Raw genomic sequence first — 18,179 nt, forward strand, 5'->3', positions numbered from 1 at the left:
TGCAAGGCTTGGACCACACGGAGATTAAGTAATACTATTGGAAAAATGAATTCATTTTAAATTTGCGTGACTATTGTTGCTCAAAAATATTTTACTTAGTTCTTTTATTGCTCTTAGATTCTGGTGTTAATAGCAAAGTTTTTGAAGAGAATGTTACTGTCCACATATTTAATTTTGATGATAAAACCTCTTATAAACGACATCAATCATTTACATATTTAGCATCTAGCCAGCCAATCGAATGATTCGTTTACAATGAATCGCCATTCAAAAACGTGATTTGCTAATTAGAAACCCATACATAATATGTATGAAGTTATTGGATCAAACTTCTAATCAAAATTAGCACATTTTTTCATTGGACATGAAAATAAATAATTGTTTTAAAGAACCTTGCAAAGAATTTGTGAACTTCCGAGTGAACTAAACTGACCTTGATTCTAAGCTACATACATAAATGAATAGCAGACCGCTGCTAGAAACTCCTTCTGGGTCACCTCAAGTAGTAAACAAAGTTGATTTTTTTGTAATAAATTCAATTTATGCAAGATTTGCAACAAGATAGATAGAACAGTTCATAAAAAATCGACTTTATTTTAGAAGAAATATCAAAGTTCAATAGCTCCAGTTTTGTATAATTAAATTCACAGGTACCTACGTGCGATCCGGCACGAAACAGATCAAAACAATTATAATATTAACATATTAACCATAATTAAGCTTGATTTACATAATCATTTAAATCTAAAATTTTATTATTTTATAAATCTAATTTGGATGAATACCATACCAGAAAAAAAGTTTACAAACTATCCATTTAATTGCATACAAAAATGTAATTAATGGAATTGATAAATGCATAAAATTACAAAACATATTGAAGTTACTTTTAAATTATATCTTTCTGAAAACTTGTACAATAAATGATGGAAGTACATGTGTGTGATACACCCATCATTAAATTATTTAAACAACTTTTATGAACGTGCAATACAAAAATTCAATCAAATATAATTGGGAGTTAAATATTCCGTTTACGGAAGCACATTAAATGTATCAAATAACCTTTTAATAATGATGTAATAGAAAAAAAAAACATTCTGAAATATATTAATTAGAAAAACAGATAAAAATAAACAAAAACAACACAAACTGGGTTACATTTTTTATATTTTGTTGGTAAAATGAACTACGAGTTCATTTTACATATAGAGTATATTAAATACGTTATACGTTAAATAAAAGTTATAATGATAAAAATGTAATTGCTCAAGTCCTTAAGTAGGATGAATAATAATTTTCAAAATATTTCAATGACATGAGACATGAGCAAAAGTTGTTGATTGAAGAAAAACTTGTGACTTAAAAAAAATATATTTATTCAGCACAAAAGCACCAGTAACAAAGCACTAGTAAAATAAACAAAGACAACTTTTTAATCAATAATGCGATATCGTTGGTGCCATTATGATGTAAACAATATTCTGATATAGGACGATCAAGAAGAGTGTATGTGGAGTTATTTGATCATAATTAAAACAAGTTGTAAACAAAACAGATTTTCGATTTTTGTTATTCTGTGATTGACTTATTTCAATATTTGCTTTAGTTATCAGTTTTATTTGAACCGAATAAATTCAATCCGTATTTTTATTTCTTCTTCTATAGATTATTATGTTCAACAATGTTACCTACTTATTATTTGAGAGAATATAATTGTATTTTCAACAGAAATAGGTACACTTTTCCGTAATAAATACAGCAACACATCAATGCCTTTGTCATTCTCGTCACGTAAAGAAAATTGTCAAAAATTGATTAAATTGTCCAGAGATAAAAGGTATAAATGTCCGCTCTGGACCTTGAACTTTGTATTTTTGAACATTTTTCCGCTAAGTTCAAAATTTGAATTTTAAATCGCAATAAAAAATGATACTCATTTGCAACGAGCATTACAATAATAAAGAAGTCAGTCCCTTATCGCTACATTCTTATAGTTAAAAAATACGCACTTTGAATAAATCGGAGTAAATATAAACCAGTCGCTAATCAACATCAAACGGTATAATAGAAAAATATACAGGCAAACCAAAAGTAGCGCACAAAATTCATAATTTTAGGGTAATTTTTTTATAAAAATTCTCAAATGGGTCGATTTTATTTTTGGAAATGATACATTTTCATTATATCTAATATTATTTATAACGTCAATGATTTTTAAGTAACGACGTTATTATAGTATTTTTTTTGAATGATGGCAATCAACATTTTTGTTTACTGTATTTAAAAACCTATAAGTTTCAAATGCTCTGCAAATAATTTAGTTTAAATTTAAACTAAAAGTAAAAATTCCAAAGTAGTCAAAATTTTATTACCTTTAATAATGATTTACGTTAAATTTAGTTTTGCTTTTATTCAAAGCCACCTCCACATTGAAACTATTAATTGGCAAGACCTGACCTCGAAATTATTTACCAAGATTCTAGACAAGATCAAGAGCATGGACTCAGTCTGAGATTCAATACTTAATTGAATAAAAAAAATATTGTACAATATTAAAAACAATCAATCCATTTTCAAAATCAAAAATTTTGTGTAAWTTTTTTTTTGAAACTGCAATTTAAAAAAGTCTAAATTTTTTTGTGCCCCATAAAGTCCTCAAATTATTTTTCAGATGTCCTTAGACAAGAAAAAAGTACTTGTTCTTCGTAAAAATTCAAATTCTCATCATAGGCCATTGCGTACGATTTAATCATGTATCAAACTAAACAAAGTTTTACGATTCGTGTTTCAAATAAAGCAATAACACGTATAAAATATTATTTATTTTTACGAGCGACATTTTATCTCCTACTTAAACGGAATATTAACAAAGACATTAATATGTAAACAGAATTGAGTAATTCACATAATGTGTCTATTACAATCGTCTTATTTTTTTACAGATACAACGTACATATGTAATACACGTCGCGTGACTATCTTACTCGAGAAATCCAACGACAGAAATATATTTTTTCCGTATTGAATAGGTATAACAATAAAACTTATTTTATTTCCCGAGTTAACGTTTACGCCTCCTGTAATTGCTAAATAATCGTTAATAATAATAATGTAAAGCTTATTACTTATGTGACTGAAATTCTATAAAAATGGTTACCCAATCAGTAATTCAATATCTTCCCATAAATGTGAAAATCTCCAATAGCACTGGGTCTGATTTGTCCGACCTTTAACGAGTAGTCCCACCTTCTATCATACTACCTGTCATAACCTCAACACCAGACCGAATTTTTATGCAATCAATTATTACGTAACAAATCCAAAAAGTAAGCCAAACAACAAAAACTTTGCTTGTCTTAAAAGTATCAGAAATAATTAAATATGGACATAACAGTAATCAGTAGTATTGCAGTGGACCATATACAACACTGACGTGGATCAGTGACAAAACCTAATTTGGATGCAATAACGAGCCGTGATGAACGAACAAGGCAAACAACAAAAACTTAAATGAAGGTCACAGCATTAAAGATAACAACGACAAGCATATTGATATAAATAATTAGGCCTCACCGGTGTTCTTCTTTGCTTCTTTGGAGCCTTTGGGTTGCTTTTTTTCGGATTGATTTGATTTTGCCGGACGTTTGTTGGGCATTTTTATAGCTTTTTCACATGTAAATCAACATTTAATTGTAAAAAATATAGAATACAATATTTATCACAACACTAGGCCGCCATGTATGTTTTCAATGCAGCTGATTGTGATGCCATTTGATTGGCTGAATTGCCAGTGACGTAAAGACACGTGGTCAACGACCTATCCCGATCCAACATACAAAAAATTTATCGACACTTCGATAGTCATTTGTCACAGCAGACATAACAAAAATTGTTAAAATCGCCCTTTAATCAAGATAAATTTGTTACAACTGAATCACCATTTATTTCATTTTAAAAATAAACATACATTTAATACACAAATAAATACATTCAGAAACGAGCTGTCATGGGGTATTTATATGATGTTAGACATTTTGTTATGATCACCGGGTATACCAGATATTCCGGGGTTGTTAATACTGTTGTGATTCGACGACGGTATTGAGAAAATTATTGAACGCACTAATCCATCTCTGACAGAATCGCCACTTTGTCCTTGGCTAAAAGTAAAAACGACTCCATTGCAAGTGGACTGACTTGGATATGCGCCAATAGGATATCGCCCAATTTTATTCAAAACCACTCCAACTTTATACACCTACAAACAAACAATCAGCTTTACAAACTGTTTTCCCACCATAATACCTTATTTCGTTGTATGTACACTGGTCTGTTGAATGAAATTTCAATAAGAGATCTGAAAGCTACCCTAGTAGTAAAGTGTGTATATGTCAAACGGCTACCGTCAGCATCAAGCAAATGGGCGTAGAGCAATTCTGGATACGAGTATGATTGCTGTCGGTCGTCCTCTACCGGTATTTGTGTGGGCACCTAACAAAAATTTCAGTACGATTCATTTTTCCTTAAAAAACTTGTTTACCTGAATTCCATACACACAAACATTTCGGTCACAAGTAAATGTAACTGCGCAATCGAGAACGCTTGTATTCATACATTCTGTTATTCGCAATAATTGACGACAACAATAGAGCTTTTTTGGGGATTCATTGCCGCCCTCGTTGGCTGATAAACTGAATTTAATCATCGAAGTCCGAGATGTATCCATCGAAGAAGCTCCACCCTAGAATCAAATCACTTGCTAAAAATACATTTATGTTTTCAATTAATTAGTACGAGAGTGATTTAAAAACGTTTATTTTACGATAGTATTGTAGTAAATTAAGGATTGTAATGTTTTTCAAAGAGAAACTAAATGTGTAACAAAAATACAAATTTACGTTTATTGCAAACTATAAGCCGCCATTTATAAACAACGAAATGTTATTGTCGTTATCTTGCAAAGGATATTATTTTAAGACTTTATCTCCTAAATATTATTAAAATAATTGCAAGGTTACCACAAAAATAAAAAASTAACAATAACAAAAAAGCAGTAAAAAATCGGCTCTTCTGATTTTTTTTATACCTAAAGCTAAACAATGTTATTAGCGAATTATTAAAGATACCATTATTTTTTTAGGATAATTTTTAAGTAAAATTAGTAAAATTATTATGAAGGCTAAACAGCAAAGCTATTAGAGCAGTATTAAATGAAGGCTACACAAAGTATTCATTATTATTATCATCAAAATAATTTATAAAAAATAATACAAATTAGATGAATTAAAAGTGAGATTAAACTGTAGCTCTCGATTATTGAAAATTCGAATAAAAAACTAATTCGTTTCAAAAAAATATTTATATAATAGAAGACGTCCATATTTGGAAAACACGTGGACAAATAAAACGTTAGGATCAGAGATAGAAAGGGTTATCAATTAAAATAAATTTATTGGAAATAAATTTTTAAATAATAAACAATACTCTGATAAATTAATTAATCCACATCAGTTCCTATTAGAAACGGTTTTATGAATGTAATGGATATTGCTTATAGTCTGTAAATTGTTTGTTTAAAACAGACCAGTATCCACCAAACAAATATTGTACATAGTGATAGCTCTAATATCCTTTCCTTTGTTAGCCATCATATTATAGTGTAATATACTTTGATAAACAGGGGCTTAGTATTAAATCCAATGCAGACAAAATAATGTAAAAGATAATTTTGGAAAAAAATATACGTGTTTTAACGCACAATTTATTCATTATTTTATTATGAGCAAAGAAAACCATCAAAATTCTTTTTTGGTATCAATCTACAAAAGTATGTAGTAAAATAAATAAGTTTTCACTTATTATTTATCATATTCAGAATATAGAAAAATAGTTGCCAATCTCAGGACAAAAAATTACCATAAAAATAGACTCGTTCCTGATGCTCTGTTTCCTCCTCCTGGCGACTCTAGAAGTAGAGAACCCTGGGGGCATAGGCGTGGTAGCGCTTGGTGAGCAAATATTCATGAGAATCGCGAATTTTTCCGATTCTGTTAAGAGATTACAACTCGCTGGAACTTCCGCAAACTGTTGTGGTGTCAATGTGAGGAATCTAATCTTCATAATGGCGTCCCTAACTGTAGGATGATTGCCATTACCACCCTCACTAGATGGGTTTCCTATACAAGTCAGTAGTAAAAAAATCGAACTCGAAAAAAATAAACCACAAAAAATGCATTAAGCATATCTCATGCAAACATCTGAATTAAAAAAGTGTGAGCAAAGGTGTGGCAAATCATAAGTCTAGTTAATAAATTAAGCACAATTACCTATACCATCTAGTCTAGGTACTTTCGCACCTGAACTTTGATTGTGTCTTGCAGCGTAACGAGAAATGGCAGAAAACAGTTCCAATTCAGAACTGATGTTTAGTTCGTCTTGGTCAAAGACTGTGAGGATGGTGCTAAGTTCCACATCATCAAAACTGCTCTCTGAAAGAACTTCTTGAGTTTGATTGCAGATTATCTATAAAACACATTGTTTTAAATCATTATAATAAAAAAATGTAATTATTTACAAGCATGCATTTTTCCATTAAAATAGGCTCTTCAAACAATTTCGCAAATTCGTAGGCGCGACACGCGTTTTTTGGGTACAAATCTGACCACAAATATTTTGTACACTCTTCAACTAAATGGGGTAACATGTACTTCTTTGCGCCATAGCATAGTTCACAAGCTTGGTCAAAAGAAGTTAAATTGATTTTATCAGTGTATATGTACCTGAAAAAACAAAATTACCAAATAGATATAAAAAATTACAATAATAGTACTCTAATAAAGCTTTAAATGCGTCAGGTTGAACATCAAGAATAGCAATGGGGTCTTTCTCAGCCATTCCTCCAAAAAACATTGCTTCAAAAACTGGACTAGACATAGCTAAAAAAAGCTTGTGTCCTTCGAGAACTTGCTGATTTGGGTCTGTTCCCACAATAAATCTGCAATCACTCCACATTCCTGTTTCAAGAAGGTACTGCCCTCTTTCCTTTACCAATTTTCGGGTGGTTTGCCAGTCGCAAGGAGGAGGCGGAGGAGCACTCATTTTTAATGCTAGAAAATCAGAATCCTCAATTAATCTAAAATCATTCGGAATTATAAAGAAGAAGAGAAAGCTGATAAAAATACAACAATACGTAATTACTCACCTTGACTTCCCACTCAAAAACAACACAGTAAGAATTGTTTAACCTGTTATCAATAATACACACTGCGATTTAATTCAGTAATTAATTAGTTGCCAATTTTTAATACCAGCAAAACGATTGTTGTTAATTTTCTGTTGTTCGTTTGACCTTTCATGGCAAACACTTCGCTATGTAGGGAGTTTCACTTTCACCGATAGTGGCAGTTGGTAGTGTGGTATTCTAAAAGTCCGTTCTGCTGTATACAAACGATGCGGTGAAAATAGTAGGTAAAATTAATTCAAGTGTAACATGTAACATGTAGTGAAAATAAGAAAAAATAGTGCCATTAATACGTAAACAACAAAAATGTGTTGTTTTTTAAAATTGTCAAAAGAGAACAACTTTGAAAAGTAACTTTAGATTTTTRGGKATGCAGTCCTGTCAACGCGCGTAAACTTAAATRCTCTGAAAAGTTATACCTCTTTCTTATACAACATTTTAGGTAGGTACCTTTTTGCCAAATAGTAACAACTAACCAGTACTTGATTACTTTTATAATTTACTATTATTATGSCAGATGATAAAATTTAATAATAATAATATTTATATCTATTATGAAACACTTGCAATCAGATAAATTTTTATTTCCTGCGATTTTCTTTACGTAAAGCATTGTGTGTTCATACAAAATGACGTACTTTCACGTTTTCAAGTTTAATTGTATACAATTTTACTATTGCACACAAAGGACAAAGATGTGTAAAAAAATAAAAAATAACTCCATATTCTTTACATACTTTTTATTTTTGATATAAGTATGTCAAAAATACATTAATACTCATAAATTTATATATTAAATAGGTATACTTTATATTATATAATATTATATTTAGTATTAATAATTTGAACAAATAATATTTGTTCCATCTGTTAATTTTTAAACAGACGCTTCACAATTAATTAGGCCCCAAAAAAGATAATATAATCTGTAGAAATTCGCATTTTATCGATTTTCTCAAATTTTCAGTTTCCCTAAAACGTATTGACTATTTTTTTRTCGATGTGGATGGAACGAACAAAATTTGTTTCTCAAAAGTCTTCATTCTCGATGATATATATTTATATAGGAGAGAGAACACTCGAATAAGTATACGTTTCAATATTATAACACAGATATAAAATAGACACTTTATAACAATACAAGTTTAACAACCATGTAGTGCTGTAATTAATTCTTAGTTACACACAGAGAAGCTTAAAATTCAATAGGTATTTGAAGAAATCGTAGAGAGAAAACAYTGAAGACAAGCACATGAAGTAATCTTGAGTTTTCTTTGTGGTTTTCTTAAGCCATTTGCTCGTACTTAGCCTTGTTTATCACACTTGCTAGACAGCAGGACAGAACCACTCCAATCAATGGAAAAAAKGCTATTCCTACTGATGCCCCGGCCACGATTCCAATATTAGCATTCATGAAATTGAACACTTTCTCGTAACAACCCTGGGAAAATATTTTTTACATCGAGTTTACATTAAAAGAAAAATTACTTCGTGAAAGATTTGATCCTTAACTCCGGGGTCGCATTTTTCTTTGTTTATGCAACACGAAAGGGGWATTGGGTACGGAGGAGTCAAGTTGAGCCAGTCTTCGGGGCCGTGGTTCCCACAACATTGGAGCTATTATTAATAATAAAACGGTAATTAGCCACTCTATTCAACATCTATCAATCAGTGTGCTATTGATGGGATCTCCGCGAGCTAAATAAGGAAAAGGAGAACAGAAGCAACGCAAAATTAATAAATAAATAGCAATAAATAAAGTGTGAATATAATATAGAATAAATGGGCTTTTAGAATTGCTAAGAATGRTCGTTTTTGTTTGTTTTTTTAACAAATTTAAATAAAACGTTTAAACCAAATGAGCTAATTTTCTTGTTCACCTTTCCCTGTCTGAATTCAGCTTTGTTTACATAACTTAATAACTAATTCATAAGTCGGAGTTGAACGACCTAAAGGGCACTGAATGGTGCTGATGTCGGGTTTCAGATTTACTCACTGTTTCCTGCATGAAATCAAAATCGGCAACAATGTGTGTACTATCGTTCCGGTAGTTGGCCATAGCTTGAGCGAGACCTTTGTCGAAGCCTTCATTTAATTTATTCCGGTAAGCAAAAATGGAAATTCCAGCACCCAGTTCCAGGACGAAAATTATCGCCAAAAAGGCACCATACTGGAAAGTAAATAGAAAGCCTTGAGTTCAGGTTCTCACGCACAATATGAAAACAAGTCGAGCAAAAGTTTATTAACAAGAAGCAATCCCGGAAACCGGCACTTTGCTGGTAAAGTGAACCAAATAGGAGCCAATTTAATTATTTTTAATCATTTTTTATGATTATTTTGAAGCCGCGGCATGGAAAGAATTGCACGGATGAAGAGGTTGCAATAACGTAAAATTATGCAAATATTCATCGTCCGTTATAATTTCATGTAGTAGAAATACACTTACTACGTATAGAAGAACTGGCTGGCCCTTCACGGTGCAACAGCAAGCCAAAGATCCAATTAGAATTATAAGAGATCCGGTACCAATCAAAACGTAGGGCGCGGTACCGGAAAATTCGGTACTCATCTCCATGTATTTGTAAAGCTCCACCTCCATCCATATCCCGATAGCCAAAATAGCAATACCAGATATCTAAAGCATACACAATTAATAAATGACGTGGATCCTTCATCATTTGTTCCTTTTGTAAATAACCTATCAATCAGACTTAGATCAGGTGCGTTCTGTGGCAAATTATAGTAATTGGTAGCTTTGTAATGGTAAGTACCAATCAAGCAAACATATGGTTTCTTAATGGAATCGCACCTAGTGACATAATAGACAGGATTTAACTTACCCAAAAGACAAAATTGAAGATCATCAACAAGCTTTTCATGCAAGCCATCGCTGCAACAGTTTGTAAATGTTTACTCATTTCGTAAATTCGTATCAAAATCTAAACTAATGGGCCAAAGATATGTATTGTAATTAAATTAAATCAGTTCTTCTTATCGGCATGCAAAACCGCGTCGAACACACCAACACGTAGTGATACTAGTGGCCAAAGGGAAATTCTGATACGTTTACAAGGTGAATGTTAAACGCTTCACTGAAAAAAGAAATTCTTCCTTTAAATATTTATATTAATAATAAATAGTGCGATGTTGGGGTAATCTCTAATGGAAAACTCACGGCCTTATCAGTTATTGCGGTTGATCCGGAGATAATTCTGTTGTTAACACTTGTTCTGGCATCGGAGTGTGGCATGTAGATTTGGTGAAATTGAATGGATCGATGTCGACGCAAGGCGTCGGGCCACAGGTTGCCATGTGCGTCATCGCAATGTGCAACTTTATTTTGCAAATGTGACTTGAGAGTTATTTCATGTTCGCTTTTTGTACAACTAGACACTTTATGGCGACACGAGATGCTCTCATTAAATACGCAAAAACTATTTTTARTAAAATGTATTTTAAGACCAAGACAAACGATTAAAACACGTATCTAATAAAAATATTAAGGGGCAACGATTCTGACCTGGTACTAATTACAAGGCATTTTATTCTAGTTCAATTAGTCGCGAACATTTTTCCGAGCAACAAGAATAAATTAGAATAACAAAACTAGAAGAAATTACGGTTGATGAATGTTATAATAAACTGTTACGACAAACAGTATCTACTACTCTTGCAGTTGGTAATAAAATTTTATATCCTATATTCTTATGTTTAATATACCTTCATTTACGTTCATTTGTGGCGGTTCACTTACCTTATTGTTTTAAAAAGGTTTTCCAAAATTTTTATTCATTAACTCATAATTTTATTTATTCTCAAAAGTTCTTCAAGAAAAACTAAACTGAAAGAGTTTAGATCATTTTTCTGCACATTTTATTATTTCTTTATACATTACGAAAAACCGCGTAAAAAGGTGGATCACAATAACATTTATTATTTCTTGTAATTTTTTTATTGCAAAAACGAGTCCAATAATGACATTTACTCAGAAAATGTGTCAGATTTGACATTTTATTTGCCATCAAAATTTTCTAGGAAACACGTTTTGCTCTAACAGATTTGTATTTCGAGTTTTGCAGAATAATAAAACATAAAAAATATAATTAAGAAATTTCTAAGCCAATAAGTTTAGTAATTTGTCATAATCCTTATTTTCAAAATTATTGAAAATTTTGGGATATTGCAATTTTAACAATAATTCTTTTAGTTTTAAGGCTGGCGTCTTGCGGTAGGTACAACAGCAAGTTTGCATTTTTTGGATGCACTTTGATGAATGAGTTTGTCAACAGTGTTTTTTCGATCGGCAAAAAACAAAAAAAAACATGAAACAATAGATACACCTACAAATGCCAACAACAGGATATTTTCGTCTAAAACAGATAGTTTTTATAATTGAATATACTACTTCATTATGATTCAATGTTAGTTTACTTAAGTCTCAATAAGAAATGATAATAATCAATTAATCATTAATGGCATATTCTCCACACTAAGAATTTTTCGATTTGGTTCATTGACTACAAAGTGTCTCGTAAATGAGTGGTTAGTGAACAACTGCATTAGCCTTGATATGATSATTGAACGTTTCCAACTTGCCACTCTTTGGAAATAACTAACATTATCTCATTTTAATCAATTATCTAATTAATGAAATGTTACATAATTGACGTCTGGTACTGCTTTTTAAATTTGTTTTATTTTTAAGTCAAACACGTATTTTGGCGTGATTGTGGTTAAACCAATTTATATWACAAATAAACAAGCTAAAGAGAAAATTATAATTGGTTTCTTTCTTTCACATCATTGGCAATTTTTTTATTCATAAATGGCTTGTCGACTTTACTACAGTGTAGGAAAAAGATTAATCTATTTTCCTTAATTGTTTGTTTTATTTACTTGAAAGGAAGATAAACTTTTCCGAGTTGCACAGTTTACAATAAATTTCCATTATTTATTTTCTTTTAGGATTAGGGATCACAATAAAAAATGTTAAAAACGGTACAATTCACAAATCCTGCGAAGTAGAACTTGCGTAAATTATAACCAAGACATAAATAAATTGTTTACAAGATTTTGCTTTTTGGGTTAATTGGAAGACAATAATATAATAACATTATTTCTACAAATGCACACAGTTAAAAAAAAAATTGAACACGATTTGATACAATCTAATGGCTTTTGCTAATAATTTTATTCGAAATAAGTCTATTTCCGGCAATGTAATTTTACAATTATTCGCTTTACTCTTTATTAGTTTATAGCTTGTAAAAGCACCACTAAATTTCATTTATTATAACATTTACTGCTTGATTTACTACCGCAAAGTATTGTTGAGCAGGTTCGAAATTGTGCTTTATCAATTGGAGTCGGTGTTTCAACAATAAAACCGATGTCTGCACAATGCCGATCTAAATTATTTATTATCTGTAGTCTACAGTCAATAAAGTGTCATCCATGTCATGTATCTTATTTACAACCTCACGTAAATTATGTGCAACTATAATGTGGTGGTTGTCTTATTGTTTTGATCTTGCAATTTCCTCGAGTTACCRGATCTCGTTTCTAGATTTTTTTATTAGATTTGTCGGGTAATGTCTAATGCAATGACCGTCATCTAATCATAACATATGTCGTACAAGTTGCACAATACGCTCCAGCCTACCTCTTCTAAAAAATAAGAACTTGTTGTAAGGAAAGCCTTAATTTAAGACCACATGTAATTTAATATTCTCTAGCATAACTGGCATAACGGTCGGCTCTTGATTGAACATCTTGCAGTAAAGCTAGTGCAAAAAACCAATAAATTTACTGCTAACTGAAGATCATTTTTATTAATTGAAATAAACTTATGCTAATTAAAAGTGTGAAGCTTTGTCAACAAACTTACAAAACTTTTCTTTGTAAGCCAACAAAACCGTCGACTAAGACTTTGTCGACTCGGATGAAGAGCAGTGAAATGTGGAATCATCACAATGCATCATCCCATATATTGCCAAACAATTGCAGGCAGCAATGCGTATTTCCGTTCTTTATTTCGGAAGTTAACTTTGGTCATTTCCGAAAACAATTACTATTCAAACCATCGACATTACAATTYCAAAACTCATTTCTGAAGCCTATATTGCAAGGGCACAAGTACCACCGAGTTTTTCAGTTGTCAGTGTTAATTAGTGAATTGCTTGGAAGTCGGTGTGTCACAGGCAATTATGAAGGAATCACGSAAGATGACTTCCGTAAGTTATTAAAAGCTTAACCAACCTTAAAAACTTGACTGCAATTAACTATAATAACGCCATTTTGCATGTCAAGATGTAATTATAGTGCACCGAGTGCGGGCAAAAGGTGACAAAAGGGTCGCATTCTCGAAAATTTTGCTCTTTGAGTGGATTAAAAGTAGTCACAGAGCGTGAAGAATAACATCATTTTTCTATTGAGATTATATTTAATTAGTTTTTAATATACCGCTACGTCTCAAGAGGTTCAAAAATTGGAAAAAGTTGATTACAGGTACTGCTAGGCAGTAACTAAACTGGATTCAGTTTAATTACACGAAATATTTATATGACAACAGTAAAATATCAAAAGCAGTCATTAATCAATCCACCGTTTAAAAAAGGCCAAGGACCTATTAATTCTATGACAATTATTGCGAACTAAGTAATTTACTTATCAGCTTTCATGTTAAACAACAAAAATTTCCATATTTCATTGTCAGGTAACTATCTAGGTGGAGCTTTTTTCTTAATTAAGCCAATTATTGGGCTTATTAAGTGCAACAATTAAAATTTTGCGTTGCTGGAAAAGTCATCCGCACTTTCAGTTTTCTGGACGAAACGTTGCGTAACTAATCTTTTGAGATAACAAACGATTCGAAAGGGCTTTAATCAAATTTGTTATACTAATTATTCCGTCTGGATTAGATTAATGGTTCTAGAACGAAATTTATTTATTTTTTGTAAAATATCGACTATTAGACCGTTTTGTAAAAGTCTTGGCGGCTACGAAAGAATAGGAGGGGGTCACTCACTTCAAAGATCCTAAAGAAACTTGCGATTTGCCGGTTGTTGTCCGCATTCTATGTCAAGACGTGAAGTTAAATTATAACCGCAGCTCGCATTATCTTGTAAATTTCATTACAAAGTTGCCTTAATTTTTTTTTGAGTTTAGAGTGATGCAGTGTCAGTGAATTGCAACAGATAAAATAAAATAACAAAATGCAAATTATAGAACTTCAACAGAGTGATTACGTGTGTTTTTTAAATTATTTTTGCAGTTTTGCAATTTTTCCAAAAATTTAATTTTTTAGGATGAAGCTTACACAAATGGGGTAAGCGTTACTAATGTGGACATCGCTTATCGCAAGATTACCAAAACATCAACCGCTTTTCTGATATGGCGCGTCGAAGTAAGTTTTTAAAATTTTTTGTCCAAAAATTCGATTCTCTCAATTTATAGAATATGAGTATTGTGGCGGTCCCTCGAGATCAATACGGAATTTTTTACGATACCGATTGTTATGTTATTTTTGCGTCTTCCCCTTGTGGACAATCAGTCGGGGTTGACTCAGTGGTAAGTGAAACCTTCTGGCAACAAAAAATCTGATAAATTGTTAAGTCCCGCGAGGTTAAAGGTACTCCTTTGGAGTATCACATCCATTTTTGGCTCGGCTGTTCCACAACTCCGGACAAATCCGGAGTCGCTGCTTACAAAACAGTCGAATTAGATAATTTTCTCAACGGAACTACATGCCAACATCGTGAAACGCAAGGAAATGAAAGTCCAAGGTTTAAGAGTTACTTTAAGAGCGGATTTAGGTTTTTTGCCATTAATGTAATATGACAAGGAAATGGCTTAATAATTATTTTCCAGAATTCTAACTTCCGAATTTTCTTTGCTAACACTCCCCAAACTTTACAAAGTCAAAGGAAAATGCACTCCCGTCTTGATTCAAATGGACAWCATCACTTGGGAAAAATTCAACAGCAGCGATATCTTCATTTTGCATACTACAAACTTTTTGTTTGTTTGGGTCGGGAGAGCTTCAGACGCTGCTGAAAAATTAAATGCAGCTAAAGTGAGTAACTTTCTAATGGTTCCAAGTACAATCTCTTGTAATAGCTCCAAAGTGATGTACAGTTATACTTGAATTTAATGATTGGTTTGCTGTGAAATTGTGTATTGCAATAACAATAGTTTTTACGCAACTTTTAGCTGGCAACGGAAATGAAAGAACAGTATAACATTTCAAATATTGTTTTTGTGGACGATGGTTATGAAAAAACTCTACAAGACGATGAGAAAAAAGAGTGGAACAAATGTTTACCTTTAGAGAAACGACATGTTTTACCTGAAAATGAATCAGAAACGCAGAATTTTTTCCAAAGATCGAACAATATCCGACTTTATAAATGCTCGGAGAATAATGGCAAATACAGAGTGGCTGAAATTAAAAGTGGGCCTTTGTATCAATGCGATTTGGAATCTGATGTAAACCAAATGTTGAGATTTATAACTGTTATTAATTTTGTCCCGTAGGAGGTTTTTATAATTGATCAAGAAATACACGGAATTTGGATTTGGGTCGGGAAGAGGGCCAACGATAAAGAACGAGGGGAAGCTCTTCGAAATGCACGCGGTTTTGTCAAGAAAAAGAAATACCCAAATAATACGAATGTGACCCGAGTTGTTGATGGTTTTGAGTCTAGTGAATTCAAAATGCTCTTTTCATTTTGGAAAGATGAAAATAATAAAGTTATTGGTCGAGGTAAAAAGCCCGTTTCATTGAAAAGTTATAAATACGAATTATACTTAAAAGATTGTAATTAATTCCAGGAGGAAAACCAACCGTTTTGGTGTCAAAATTCGATGCTCTGATAATGGAAGAACGCCCAAGTCTTGCTGCAGAAACACAGCTTATTGATGACGGTTCAGGAAGTGTGACTTTATGGCGAATAAAACAACATAATCTGGTTGAAATACCGAAAGAACGTCACGGTTACTTTTTCAATGGCGATTGTTACATTGTCTTATACAGCTATCAGACATCAGCGGAAGMAAGACATTTACTTTATTACTGGTTGGTGAGTTGAATTCTGAAAAGCAATTTACTCGACCGTAAAAATTGTTATATTTTGTGAATGACTTCCTAGGGATCCCACGCCACGCAAGAAGAAATTTCTTACGCAAACGGTAAGGTGCTGGAAATTGACGAAGAGTTGGGAGGCTTAGGATTTCAAGCTCGAGTGATCCAGGGGCGAGAACCTGCCCACTTTTTACAATTATTTAAAGGAAAATTAATTATATTTAAAGGGAAAGGCACCGATTTTGATGGTCCGAATTTAACCACATTTACCCAAAATTCTCATAACACTGTTGCAGAATCTGGTCGGAATTTGAAGCACCCAATGCAGTATTTCCTCCAAATTTTTGGCTCGACTTTAGCCAGCAGTAAAGCTGTCCAAATCCCACCTCGAGCCTCACACTTGAACTCAAACTATTGTTACGTGTTTAAAAGAGGCAAACATGCATCTATTTGGTGCGGTCATTATTCAACCGGGGATCAGAGGGAAATGGCAAAATTATTTGCCGGCAAAGATTTCGAATTAGTCTTGGAAGGAAAGGAAAAACAGGAATTTTTCGACTTATTGGGTGGGAAAGCAGTCTATGCGACCCAATTAATGCGGGATGATGGGGATGTTCGACCACCTAGACTTTTTCACTGTGCGAAAATTAATGGTGTTTTAAGAGGTACCTAACAAATACTTTGTTGTTTTCTAAAATACGAATTGTATCTATCTATTTTTCACAGCGGAAGAAATTTTTTTCTTCAATCAGAACGATCTTTTACCAGAAAACGTCATGTTGGTGGATTTTTTCATTGTGCTSTATTTGTGGATTGGGAATTTGAGTTCAAAGGAAGACCAAAGACAAAGTTTGCTTGTGGCTCTTGAATATTTACAGACTGGTAAGTGCAATTTTTTTAATTTTATCAATTGTTATTTGCTCTTCATATTTTTTTATTATAGATCCTTGTGGAAGAGACATAAACATACCAATAATTCAAATAAACCAAGGCCATGAGCCTCCAACGTTTACAGGATTTTTCCCATCATGGGACAATAATTTGTGGAAGGTAAAAACGGAGGATAATAATTCATTCAACCTTGTTACTTTTTTAGATTTATAAATCTTTCGGTAAGCGAAGACAAGATATAGAAATGAAAAATGCAAAAATGATTGGAAAAGAAATAAACGGCTATCAGAAAACATCAGGACATAGTGATTTTGATCAGTACGATAAGTACCCCTTAAATATTCTTAAAGAACCAAATGAAAAGCTTCCTGCAAGGGTAGATCCCTTAAATAAAGAGGTAAGGTTTTTATTCAATAAAACAAATTTTTTTCGTGAAAATTAAACGCATTTTGATAAATCATGATAATTCAGTAAATAAAATCATTTGATAAAAACTGTATGTTTATTTTTAAACTGTAGTTGGGTTTAAAACGAGAGTTTACAGAAATTTGAGACAAGTCAGGATGGCCGAGCGGTCTAAGGCGCCAGACTCAAGGTTTCCTTGCCTGCAAAGCAGGTTGCAATGAGCGTTCTGGTCCTCTCTGAGGGCGTGGGTTCGAATCCCACTCCTGACAAAAGTTTTTTTTTGTTTTATTTACAACATTTCATTTTGCAGTTACATCTAACCCACGACGACTTTGTATCGGTTTTAAAGATGACTTATCTTGAATTTGAAAAGTTACCGCGTTGGAAACAACAAGAATTGAAAAAACGTGCGGGACTTTTCTGAAGTGTCCCCTGTCCATCAAACAGGTATTTTATATTTTAATATTTATATTTTATGTACGACTATGTTTTATTGGAATTATTAATGTATAATAAAGCGCTTTGTTATGAAATGTTTGGTTTTATTTGTAATGAAAG

General features: G+C 32.2%; 4 protein-coding genes and 1 non-coding gene across 10 annotated transcripts in view; 2 read left to right on the top strand and 3 right to left on the bottom strand.

The window, feature by feature from the left end:
- Window positions 1-3,747, bottom strand: part of LOC123013437 (nuclear factor of activated T-cells, cytoplasmic 3) — a 52,596-nt gene extending 48,849 nt beyond the window's left edge. For both annotated transcript variants that reach the window (XM_044411941.1, XM_044411940.1), the window contains exon 1: window positions 3,577-3,747. In XM_044411941.1, the coding sequence (XP_044267876.1) occupies window positions 3,577-3,658 (82 nt within the window). In that variant the 5' untranslated portion in view covers window positions 3,659-3,747. The remainder of the gene's footprint in view (window positions 1-3,576) is intronic.
- A 145-nt stretch (window positions 3,748-3,892) lies between these two features.
- LOC123013346 (BTB/POZ domain-containing protein 6-like) lies at window positions 3,893-7,406 on the bottom strand. 3 transcript variants are annotated; one of them, XM_044411808.1, is made up of 8 exons: window positions 7,205-7,406; window positions 6,833-7,135; window positions 6,578-6,782; window positions 6,330-6,525; window positions 5,920-6,179; window positions 4,544-4,744; window positions 4,309-4,494; window positions 3,893-4,261 (listed from the first exon to the last, which is right to left on the bottom strand). In XM_044411808.1, exons 2-8 carry the CDS (start codon window positions 7,099-7,101, stop codon window positions 4,019-4,021), a joined length of 1,560 nt encoding a protein of 519 aa, XP_044267743.1. In that variant the 5' UTR covers window positions 7,102-7,135; window positions 7,205-7,406; the 3' UTR covers window positions 3,893-4,018. The 3 variants fall into 3 exon arrangements, with proteins under 3 accessions (XP_044267743.1, XP_044267744.1, XP_044267742.1); XM_044411809.1 differs by having other exon boundaries at window positions 6,360-6,525; window positions 6,833-7,109; window positions 7,205-7,405; XM_044411807.1 differs by having other exon boundaries at window positions 6,833-7,109; window positions 7,205-7,405.
- A 953-nt stretch (window positions 7,407-8,359) lies between these two features.
- On the bottom strand, window positions 8,360-11,198 carry LOC123013348 (tetraspanin-7-like). Of its 2 annotated transcripts, XM_044411811.1 has the most exons (7): window positions 11,134-11,198; window positions 10,998-11,084; window positions 10,084-10,335; window positions 9,690-9,878; window positions 9,240-9,413; window positions 8,732-8,860; window positions 8,360-8,684 (listed from the first exon to the last, which is right to left on the bottom strand). In XM_044411811.1, the coding sequence occupies exons 3-7, from the start codon at window positions 10,159-10,161 to the stop codon at window positions 8,529-8,531; spliced, it is 726 nt and encodes a 241-aa protein (XP_044267746.1). In that variant the 5' UTR covers window positions 10,162-10,335; window positions 10,998-11,084; window positions 11,134-11,198; the 3' UTR covers window positions 8,360-8,528. The 2 variants fall into 2 exon arrangements, with proteins under 2 accessions (XP_044267746.1, XP_044267745.1); XM_044411810.1 differs by lacking the exons at window positions 10,998-11,084; window positions 11,134-11,198 and adding an exon at window positions 10,419-10,649.
- A 2,242-nt stretch (window positions 11,199-13,440) lies between these two features.
- Window positions 13,441-18,154, top strand: LOC123012770 (advillin). Of its 2 annotated transcripts, none has more exons than XM_044410890.1 (14): window positions 13,441-13,476; window positions 14,550-14,648; window positions 14,699-14,812; window positions 14,858-15,057; window positions 15,113-15,317; window positions 15,455-15,730; window positions 15,779-16,007; window positions 16,076-16,323; window positions 16,393-16,573; window positions 16,622-16,990; window positions 17,052-17,207; window positions 17,269-17,375; window positions 17,422-17,613; window positions 17,932-18,154. In XM_044410890.1, the coding sequence occupies exons 1-14, from the start codon at window positions 13,450-13,452 to the stop codon at window positions 18,043-18,045; spliced, it is 2,517 nt and encodes an 838-aa protein (XP_044266825.1). In that variant the 5' UTR covers window positions 13,441-13,449; the 3' UTR covers window positions 18,046-18,154. The 2 variants fall into 2 exon arrangements, with proteins under 2 accessions (XP_044266825.1, XP_044266824.1); XM_044410889.1 differs by lacking the exon at window positions 13,441-13,476 and adding an exon at window positions 14,329-14,490.
- Window positions 17,774-17,890, top strand: Trnal-caa. Its single transcript has 2 exons — window positions 17,774-17,811; window positions 17,846-17,890. It is a non-coding gene; the product is annotated as a tRNA-Leu (tRNA).
- Window positions 18,155-18,179: the final 25 nt, after the last annotated feature.

This window comes from Tribolium madens, unplaced genomic scaffold, assembly GCF_015345945.1.
Source record: "Tribolium madens isolate multiple individuals breed KSU strain unplaced genomic scaffold, Tmad_KSU_1.1 Scaffold_96;HRSCAF=242;Tcas5.2_LG5, whole genome shotgun sequence".
Taxonomy (NCBI): domain Eukaryota; kingdom Metazoa; phylum Arthropoda; class Insecta; order Coleoptera; family Tenebrionidae; genus Tribolium; species Tribolium madens.